General features: G+C 33.8%; 1 protein-coding gene and 1 long non-coding RNA gene across 2 annotated transcripts; one reads left to right on the top strand and one right to left on the bottom strand.

The window, feature by feature from the left end:
* Positions 1–4: 4 nt before the first annotated feature.
* LOC105342775 (COP9 signalosome complex subunit 5) lies at positions 5–9,297 on the top strand. The gene is made up of 8 exons (XM_020073148.3): positions 5–180; positions 1,089–1,323; positions 1,464–1,592; positions 2,007–2,072; positions 2,566–2,651; positions 2,938–3,049; positions 8,919–9,067; positions 9,195–9,297. The coding sequence occupies exons 1-8, from the start codon at positions 47–49 to the stop codon at positions 9,280–9,282; spliced, it is 999 nt and encodes a 332-aa protein (XP_019928707.1). The 5' UTR covers positions 5–46; the 3' UTR covers positions 9,283–9,297.
* Positions 5,197–7,815, bottom strand: LOC117685313 (uncharacterized). Its single transcript, XR_010708094.1, has 3 exons — positions 7,493–7,815; positions 6,538–6,589; positions 5,197–5,883 (listed from the first exon to the last, which is right to left on the bottom strand). It is a non-coding gene; the product is annotated as an uncharacterized lncRNA (long non-coding RNA).
* Positions 9,298–11,427: the final 2,130 nt, after the last annotated feature.

Below are 11,427 nucleotides of genomic sequence, written 5' to 3'. Positions count from 1 at the left end.
GTCTTGCTTTTCCGACAGGTGGCGCTGTTTCCCTACATTAGCCAGAATGGACTCGAAAAATGCTATGAAAACATGGGAATTAAGTAATAATTTAGAGAATGTCAGCGGTGTTGACGAAATTTACAGATATGACAAGAAGCAACAACAAGATATCTTGACAGCTAAACCATGGGAAAAAGAGTAAGCATTGTTAAAAATGTCTTTGTCATTTGATAAAAATGTGTCAGAATTTAACATGAAAAACATTGAATCCGGATATCCTTAATTAGCAGTGCATCAAGACAGAAAACAACCCAATCTTAACATGCTTTCAAATTGTTATAACGTTTCAGTTACTTGTGTATCTAAATGTCTGATACAGTTTCTACACAAAAAAATAAAGTCTTGATCCACCATCAATAATGTCAATGACAGTTATACTTTGACATTTGAACTCATGGTATCCACTACTTCTATAATGTACTTTAGCTATTTAATATTAAGATGTGGAAATCACTAACATTTTTGTATTTTGTCTTAAATCTTTGGTCTCATCCAAGTATCCTTTGTCTTGTCTCTAAACTTTTTATACTGTAACTGGAATTTACACTTGATTTCCATGTCATGGTCAAGGTAAAACCATCAAAGGTCAATATGAAATCATTTATCAAGTTCAAGGTCAAATTATCAAAAAAAATGTTAATAGGAAACATTTTATGTTGGAAAAATCAGTACAAAAATATACCACCAAAACTGATACATGTAACAAGTACATGTTAGAATCTGATTTTATAAATATTTTATGAATATTTTACCAAAGGAATGCGAGGAGAGTTGTAATTCAACATGAAAAACACATAGCTCTCTTATATAATGTTAACTTTAATAATCTCTGACATCAACATCTCAAATTAAATGATTTGCCAAAGTGAGTAGGATGTCTGATCCAGTTTTGTACCTTTATCTCTATATCTCAAATTCTCTGGTATTTCAAAGTTGTTCCTGGTCTTACCATTTAGAGATAATAAGGTTTTACTGTATGCATATATGTGGGCATATGATGGTTCTCACATTTACAATACATGCTGGAATTTGTATTTTTATTTCAGTCCACATTATTTCAAACACATCAAAGTCAGTGCTCTGGCACTGCTAAAAATGGTGATGCACTCCAGATCAGGAGGAAATCTGGAAGTAATGGGACTTCTGTTGGGAAAAGTAGATGGCAATACAATGATTGTGATGGATAGCTTTGCGCTGCCAGTGGAAGGTACAGAAACCAGAGTGAATGCACAAGCACAAGCCTACGAGTACATGGCTGCATACACAGAGTCAGCTAAGCAGGTTTGTCAAAAATCAAATTTATTGTTACTGTTTTATACCTATTCTTGATAAGCTTGGTGTCCTTTTTAACACTTCATTAATAATATTATATGTTTTAATTTTCATTGACTTTTAAAAGTAATACTCTCTGTGATGTGTAGGTTGGGAGGTTGGAGAATGCAATTGGATGGTACCACAGTCACCCTGGCTATGGATGCTGGTTGTCCGGTATAGATGTCAGTACACAGATGTTAAATCAGCAGTTCCAGGAACCGTTCGTGGCCATTGTGGTAAGTCAGTAGCTGCAGGTCTGTGACTCCCGGTCTGAAAATATTTGGATAGACAACCTGAGATCTACTGTTCCTTATGTGTTAAAAAAGATTCAATTTATGGGGCAAAACCTAGTTTTGAACTAGTCACCACACATATGAAGGTTCTTGTTGATCCAATTCACTGTATTCAAGTGTCTCGATAAGCTTCTACGGGCCCACAGTAAAATTCAAAATTTTAGAGATTGAACTTTGATAAACCAAAATGTTTATATCACTGTTTTTCAGGTCAAAAAGTGATAAGAAAAATATCAAAACATACTGTTATATTCATCCTGAATGTAGCTTTAGTATTTTCTTTATTCTGAGATTATTTTATTATTTATGTATTTTCAGTATTTTCTGAGATTATTTTATCACTTGTACCTCTTGCAGGTTGATCCTGTAAGAACAATATCTGCTGGAAAAGTTAATATAGGAGCATTCAGGACTTACCCAAAGGTATGTAATCATTGATCATATTTAATTCATATAAAAAAAAATTTAAAAATTAAAATGAGAGGCCCAATGGCCACATCACTTACCTAAACAACCTTAACCTTAACTCTGATAAAATCACCTTCATAGTATCAAATACAAATTATCTTGACAATTTAGTAGAGTATATCTTTTCTTAAAAGAGATGAATTATTTTATGCACAAATTCTTTTGTTAAATATTTTTAGCTTAGGTGAGCTAAAAAACCCAGATATTACTTATTAAGATATACATGTAAATTGTAAGAAAATTGATAGAAACCACTCAGGAGAACTGAAAAGTAAAGCATGGTTTGCATACTTGTAACCAAGAACTTTTTAAAAGTTGAAACAGAAATGGTTTTTAACATTAATTTCTTTTTTGATAATTTGTCTGCTTTATTTTATATACCGGTACATTTTGTATAGATTTTTATTCCCAAATCAAAGTTCTGACACAGATGCAATTATAATTACAGGGTTTTAAGCCCCCAGATGAGGGCCCCTCAGAATATCAGTCTATACCTCTGAATAAAATAGAAGACTTTGGAGTGCACTGCAAACAGTAAGTGATTAAGTTTAATCAAAGGAAAATTGAACGTTCAAAAGGAAAAAGTTATTATATGAAAAATGTCTTGTTAACAAGATGACTACTGTGTATTATATTAATAAAATTCTAGTTGAAGTTTAAGACCGTGGCATGATATTAATATGAAGTTGATGTTTGATGATTGTGTAATATAAATTTTTCATTCTTTTGATGAATATTAACACATGTGTTCATGCCTATTTAAAAGGGAAAGTAATGTGATGAAGAATGCCTTGTTAACGAGATGACTTCTATGTTTCAGTTACTACAGTTTAGACATGTCTTACTTTAAGTCTGTGGCGGACAGAAAACTTCTGGAATCTCTCTGGAATAAATACTGGGTCAACACACTTAGTTCTTCAAGTTTATTAACAGTAAGTAGAATATCAAGATGTTGAAATGTCAGTCAGATGACAAAACAATGCACTTACCATGAAAAAACGACTTTTTAGCTCACCTGAGCTGAAAGCTCAAGTGAGCTATTCTGATCACATTTTGTCTGTCGTCCTTCTGTCCATCCGTCAGTCCGTAAACTTTTCACATTTTTAACATCTTCTCAAGAACTACTGGGCCAATTTCAACCAAACTTGGCACAAATCATCCTTAGGCAAAGGGTATTCAAAGTTGTGAAAGTTAAGGGTCACACCCGTTTTCAAGGGGAGATAATTAGAAATTAATGAAAAATTTCGAGAATTTTTCAAAAATCTTCTTCTCAAGAACCAGAAAGCCAGGAAAGCTGAAACTTGTGTGGAAGCATCCTCAGGTAGTGTAGATTCAAAGTTGTGAAATTCATGACCCCCGGGGGTAGGGTGGGGCCACAATGGGGGGTTGAAGTTTTACATAGGAATATATAGAGTAAATCTTTAAAAATCTTCTTCTCAGAAACTAATCAGCCTGGAAAGCTGAAACTTGTGTGGAATCATCCTCAGGTAGTGTAGATTCCAAGTTGTGAAAATCATGATCGCTGGGGGTAGGGTGGGGCCACAATGGAGGGTTGAAGCTTTACATAGGAATATATAGAGTAAATCTTTAAAAATCTTCTTCTCAAAAACTCATCAGCCTGGAAAGCTGAAACTTGTGTGGAAGCATCCTCAGGTAGTGTAGATTCCAAGTTGTGAAAATCATGACCCCTGGGTGTAGGGTGGGGCCACAATGGGGGGGTCAAAGTTTTACATAGGAATATATAGAGTAAATCTGTAAAAATCTTCTTCTCAGAAACTAATCAGCCAGGCAAAGCTGAAACTTTTGTGGAAGCATCCTCAGGTAGTGTAGATTCAAAGTTCGCAGGACAGTTAAGGCAACATTTTGCTTTTAAACAGCAGTAAAAGGAGGTCTTTTTGCTCTTGTCTATTCATTTCTGCATAATGAATAGTTCTAAACTATTTGGGGTGTTATTATAAAGATATGGGTCTCCTTTACTTGACCATGTCTAAATTTGTCGGTCACGTGACTTTTTAGGGTCACGTGGGCGTCTTTTAGACAAAAATCGTCAATGCTAAAATGAGACAAAAAGTTCAAGGGCAAAGCAAAGAAATTTAAGAGTAAGTAATATGGCAACATATTCAAAATTATCCATACATCATAGAATTCAATGCTCATTCAGTTGTAAAGTTTACTAGTTATGTAAATTTCTTTAAAAACTGGCTACTTGTTCCTAAAATAATGCATTTTTGTATATTTTCATTACAATTACAAAGTAAACCTTCATCTCTCAACAAATGAGCATCAGTTTTTATAAAGAACTCGTAAAAGGGAAGAAAATCATACCAAGTTTAATAATATCTATAGCCGTCTTGCACTTGAACTTTTGCATTTAATTTCTCAATCTAGAAGTCCTCTCAAATCAATACAAATTTCAAACGCACAAGTGATCCCAAAAGGGGAGGTAACTCTTTGAGCGATAACTCTTTTAATATAGGCGCGATGTCATTTTATCACATAATCCGAATTAATTTTAGGATATGTTTCAACAGTACATTATGTAAATGGTTATTTAAACATAGTGCTTCTGTTTTATTTATTTTAAAAGAGACAAGATGGTTACGATGAATCGTCCGCATTTCCTCTGTTGTATCATGGATGTAAACAAAAAACCGCTGTGTATCAGTTCTCTTGGTTAACCGCATTCCGGAGTTATTGGTTTCTTAATATTTTTTTAGTAATGGGAGAAAAATATATAAGAGCTAATTGTACACAATTATTTGAGGGATTAGATGTCAACAGAGACAAATGAAACCCCTGATATTAATAAACTAACTAAATTGTTCTCATAATATATATTAAAAAATAAGATATGGAGTATTTTTTTCATTATTTTTGTGCAGCCTTTGCCCAATGACTGCATATTCTATAGCACTGCTTGGGTCTGTTAATATTATTCTGGGGAGGGGGTTCAAAGGGGTAACTTTATTCTGTTTGCCAGGGGCCAGGTACCATGGTGTTTTACTATGTAAATTGTGACTTAAATTAGAATTTGCCACGGGGACTACACATGTAGATCTGCCCATGTATGAGGCCTTTTCCCATCCCCCATAAGCAATCAACAGTATTCACCTTTGTATTACACATGTTACACTTGTAATTTAAACACTCATTAAAATTGACTTTTATTTTTATTCAACACATGCAGAATGATTAAGATTAAGGAGAGGGGGAGGGTTAGCATATCTATTCATTCACAAAATAAATTCTAAACGCTCATTTCTCATTACCGAGAAAGGAAAGAGAGTGTGTAAATCCTGCAACAAGGCGATCAAAAGCCATTTTTGGTTCACATCAATATATTGAATTTAAATAAGTCTGAATTCTCCTATGTGAGAGACTCTCTCTCCCGCCCATTTACATACCATCCCCTTTCCACTTCTCAAACAAAATTATATATATAGAAACAATTATAGTTGGTTCATTTGTTTTATTAATTCAAGAAGATAAAGGGACTTTCTGAAAAAAAATTCTTTGACAACATTTAAACCTGACATATGCATGCAAACTCAAAATTGCAATTTCTTTTTATGATGTCAATGTGTTTATTGTATGACTTCTTAGTTCTGTCCTCTTCTCTCTTCAAAAACACAGTCTTCCTGTTTCTAAAGTTCAGGTTTTTCTTTCCATCATTTCATCTTCTATATGACACCAGGATAAGGGTGCGGGTAAATGATCACCAATAAGAACATCATTTCTGTAAATCTCAAGACAAAGCAGGTACCAGCTAAAATGAAAATTATATATATTTCAGTAAGTTTAACTTGTTATCAAAATGGCTGAAAGACTGAAATGGAGGATTTTCTACAATTTGATAGTCAATGGAATTTATTTATCTTAATAAACATTTCATTATGTTTAGATGTGCATTAAATTTTGCACAAATTCAAATACAGCTTTTCAGTTTGATCGATTTGAAATTATTCCCATCCTCACCCCTGATATGTGCATGATATTAGTTTAATTGCACCCCTTTATTTTACCCGACCTGACCTTAAAAATGCACTTCTTTCTCTCTCTCTCTCTCTGACTCCCGGCTGTCTCTCTGTCTCTGTCTCTCTCTCCCTCTCTCTCTCTCTCTCTCTCTCTCTCTCTCTCTCTCTCTCTCTCACACAACTGATTTGATTGATTGATATTATATAATGCTGGTGCAGTCAGTGTGAATTAAAACATACCATGTATTGTTGATTTGTTGATGAGCAATATTCAAAATTGTAGATTTATAAATAACATAGGTTTATATCAATCATTTTAAAACATTAAATGAAACCATTCGTACTTGAAAATACTTTTTCTAATTGAATTGTCTCATAGAATAATCAGATTGGTCATTATTTCAATGATAAATTATTGAACTTATACATGTGTGTTATTTACTTACATTTTCTTCCAGCCTTTTTTTTTCAAATCAGTGTGACACTTTTCAAATTACTCTGCAAATAACAAAATATAATTATGAGAAGTCATACAATTTAATTTACATGCATATAAGGACATGTCAACAGTAATTTGAACATTTTTGTGAAAGGTCTACATATATTATGCATGGATGGGTAAAATGACCAACACTTCAAATTTTATTTGAAAGTTACATATGCACATTCTACACAAACAATACCATATATGACCATGAATGTAGATTCCTCATTTAGAGAAAATCAGATGGAGACATGCAGTCATTTGTTTATTATTATTTGGGTTTTTTTATTACCAATAGTACAGCATCATAAGTATGAACCAAGGTGACAAGATTTCAAACAGTGTTATGGTAGTAATATACTGAGTTCTAAAAACAAACTATAAAAAAAATAGTAATAATTAAGAATTAATGTGCATAAACATCTTAATATATCAACTGGATGAATGTGTAAACAATATAAATGAACTGTCATGGAAGAATTTTGAACACAGTAGAAAGGTGGTATTGATCAGCTGTTCATCAATTTCCAGAAAATGAAATCAGCATCTTTTAGCCTGCACTGTACTGATTTTCAGAAAATCAAATCAGCTGTTTTCACACAGTCTTTGTATTGTTTACTTACAAATTGAAATAAAAACAAACAGCTGTGTAAAGCTAAATATTGTCAGTACAAGTACTATGAACTGATTCGTGTCGATTGGTGAAAATGATCAACAATTTAACGGACTGGCAATAAAGCTACATGTACAATGTACATTGTATAGGCTTAAATGTAAACAATGCAGTCTCTCCTCATGTTTTGAACGAAACAACACATTAAGTCGATCAGAAATGCATCAACAGTATAAAATCACAATAAAATAGTTATTGAGCTATCTGGTATATTGCAAATACACTGTATATCTAATCTACATACCTGATAAATCATCAAAAGATCGCCATCATCGGGAATACCAGCTACACATGTTTACATCGTCTGACGAGCGCTTTTGGGACGCAGATTCACACCCATACGACAGTTGCGTTATGGAAATTCTTCGTATATTCTGATTGTTGTAAACTTATAAAAACACACATGAGTGATTCGTAGTTATATTTTGCTTATGAAGTATTAAATCAGCCGTATTTTATGCTTGAACTGCTGTTTTCGGTATATATTCTATATATGGTAATACAGAGGCGGGGCGTATATTATGACGTCATAACTCATTATCCCTTCATTAGCATATCAAAACGATGTGTTGCCTTATCTGTCCTGCGTTGTGAAAATCATGATCGCTGGGGGTAGGGTGGGGCCACAATGGGGGGTCGAAGTTTTACATAGGAATATATTGAGTAAATCTTTAAAAATCTTCTTCTCAGAAACTAATCAGCCAGGAAAGCTGAAACTTGTGTGGAATCATCCTCAGGTAGTGTAGATTCCAAGTTGTGAAAATCATGATCGGTGGGGGTAGGGTGGGGCACAATGGAGGGTCGGAAGTTTTACATAGGAATATATAGAGTAAATATTAAAAAATCTTCTTCTCAGAAACTAATCAGCCAGGAAAGCTGAAACTTGTGTGGAAGTATCCTCAGGTAGTGTAGATTCCAAGTTGTGAAAATCATGATCCCTGGGGGTAGGGTGAGGCCACATTGGGGGGGGGGGGGGGTGTTAAAGTTTTACATAGGAATATATAGAGTAAATCTTTAAAAAATTTCTTCTCAGACACTAATCAGCCAGATGATTCTTTATAATTGTTAAGACTTTGGCTCCAGGACAATTCTTCGGCCTCACAAGAAGGTTCAGAGTTTGATGTAGCTTTATATCCCATATATAAACAATTGTTAAGGATCTATTTGAGAACTGCAATACTCAACATGTGATATGACTATAAAATCATCCTGTTAGAAAAGGGACTAATGATTATAAACATAAGAATATGCAGGGGGAAAATGGATTTTATTTATACAGGATCTACATGTATTATTGTACATTGTCCAGATTGTTTGTGTAATGAGTCCATTAAGCTGATTTTATCATACCTATTGTTCCTCAGGTGAGCGATGTGGCCCATGGGCCTCTTGTTATTGTATGTGACTCCCAGTATTGCAGCATTTGGTGATTCTTCAGTGTACCGTTGTTCTAGTAGCTTTAAAAATGTAATCAATCTCTCGGTATAAGGAATATAATGTCATTGTAGTGTAATTTGGAGACATTTATTAAAAACATTTTAGCTCACCTGAGCCACTTTTCCACTCGGAGGCATAAATATTGGTTATGAAAAATTCATAAACTAATCAATTACTATCAATAAAATTGATAACATATTTGCAATAAAATGTTTTTTTGTCGTAATGTTTAGAATGCAGACTATACCACCGGTCAGATCTTTGACCTGGCAGACAAACTTGAACAGTCGGAGGTACAGCTCTGTAGGGGGGGATTCATGCTAGGCATGGACACCCACGAAAAGAAGTCGGAGGATAAACTCGCCAAGGCCACCAAAGATGGGTATGGAGTTTGTTTTTTTCAATTTTATTAAAAATAATAGATATTAAAATTGATTCCATTTGTTTTTGATAAACATTTTAAAGTAATTGATAAAATCAACAGTTTTTGTTTTTTTGTTTTTTATCAGATGTAAAACCACAATGGAAGCTATTCATGGTTTGATGTCACAAGTGATCAAAGACAGACTTTTTAACCAGGTCCATACAACAAAATGACCTTAGTTCTGTTAAGCAATGACGTTCTATGTCTGTAGTGTTTAATATGTTGTTCATGTAATATAAAGACAGTTATGTAATGAAAAAGTGTATTGCCAATATGTCGCTATTAAAATAATTGTTGAAGAACTAAAGAGTAGTAGAAATTCTTTCTTTACCCATAAGAAGGGTTTTGATTATCATTTGTACAGTTTGCTTTGTAACTATGAACAATTACTTTTTTAATGCCTAGTGTGATCAATTACATACATTTCAAATGTGTGTCAGGAAATGGGAGAGACTAAATATTGGGGCCAGAAAATACCAAGATACAAAACAGAAAACATGATTCTATTTTTAAACTGTAAAACAAAAAAATATGGAGCACTACAAATTTTGGGCGCATATGCCAAAATGAATGATGCGCCAACGATTTTCCATTTGTATTTTTTTTCAAGATACAAAATAACTTCAGTCCCTGTGTAATGCTTAATATGTACACTTTCGAAATTTTGACTGTCAATAGGTAAACAGTGCAGGATTTCAAGTAACTTCTGCCAAAACATTAATTCAATTTTATTGCTAATTAGTGTCTATCATAAACACTTTAAAACTGGTCTTCTCCCCGTTTCAATTCCATTTAGCGCCTCAAGGTTAAAATGTGATTAAGCGTGGCGATTGCTCACACTGACAATACATGATAATTGATAAATATCTAGCTCTCTATTTAGTGGGTATAAAAATAGTAAGACGATACCTCTGTTTGTGTTATTGTAATATAAAATTACTGTGGAAAAGATTCGCTCATGGTGATCGAAACTCAAGGTACATGTACATGTACATAATGTAGCATTAGATTGTTATCACTTTCAGTTTCGGAACTCTTCTAGTGTTATCCCATTCGCTATGTTAAATTCAAAGTCCAATAACTGAAACATGTATACCAACAAAAATTAAACACCATCACCAATATATGAATTTTTTTCATTTATCTACTTGAACAAGATTTGAACAAAAGTAAGTGTATTGTTCTCAATGACCGTACTCTACAGTGTATGTGACATAAAAATCAAATTTGTTGAGTTCATGTGCTTTAGTAAAAACAGAATTAAAGTTCTTTGGTTGTAACTTTTTAGCTCACCAAGACAAAGTCAGGGGGAGCTTATGCTATACCCCCGGCGTCGGCGTCCGGACCTGGTTAAAGTTTTTGTTGCAGGTCCTGTATCTAAGCTATAACTTGTCCTATCTTCACCAAACTTGCATGGATGATGCATCTGGACCTACTTGTGGACTTGAAAGACTTGGATGCTGAATCTGGGTCCTTAATTTCAGATGCTGGAGGAGGTTAAGGTTTTTGGAGTAGGTTAAAGTTTTTGTTGCAGGTGCCCTTTGATAGCAGAATCTGAGCCAAAGGTTTCAGATGCTGGAGGAGGTTAAGGTTTTAAGAGCTGGTTAAAGTTTTTGAAGCAGGTGCCCTCTGATGATTATATCTTAGTTACTACTGGTCCTAACTTCACCAAACTTGGGCCGATGGTGTATCTTATGATACTGATGCACCTGACAGGTTTGAATGCTGAATTTGAGCCATAGGTTTCGGATGCTGGATAAGTTGAGATTTTTGGAACAGGTCACATGTTTAATAGATAATAGTACTATTTCAAACTTGTATAGTTGATTAAACTATAATATGAATGAATTGCAGAGAAAGCTTCAGATGCAGAGGTTGATCTCCATTATCAAGGATGCTAAAAATTATATCTTAGTTATTACTGGTCCTAACTTCGCCCAACTTGCATGGATGATGCGTCTTATGATACTGATGCCCATGACAGGCTTGAATGCTGAATCTGAGCTATAGGTTTCGGATGCTGGATGAGGTTTAGTTTTTTGGAACAGGTCACATGTTTTATAGATACATGTAATAGCTTGCATAGTTGATTTAACTAATAGTATATTATAAATGGAACGCAGAGGTAGCTTCATATGAAGAGCCTGATCTCCAATATCAAGGATGCTAAAAAAATCTCCTACCTCACTCAAACCTGCTTGATAGATAGATGTGTTTGTTGTTAAATGATAGAACATGATTCCTACCTGACTAACTTTAAATATTTATTCTTGTAAATATTATTTGAAAAGAAATTTTTATGATAACTCAACTCAGAC

Source organism: Magallana gigas, chromosome 7, assembly GCF_963853765.1.
Source record: "Magallana gigas chromosome 7, xbMagGiga1.1, whole genome shotgun sequence".
Taxonomy (NCBI): Eukaryota; Metazoa; Mollusca; class Bivalvia; order Ostreida; family Ostreidae; genus Magallana; species Magallana gigas.
This window is presented reverse-complemented; position numbering and strand designations above follow the sequence as displayed.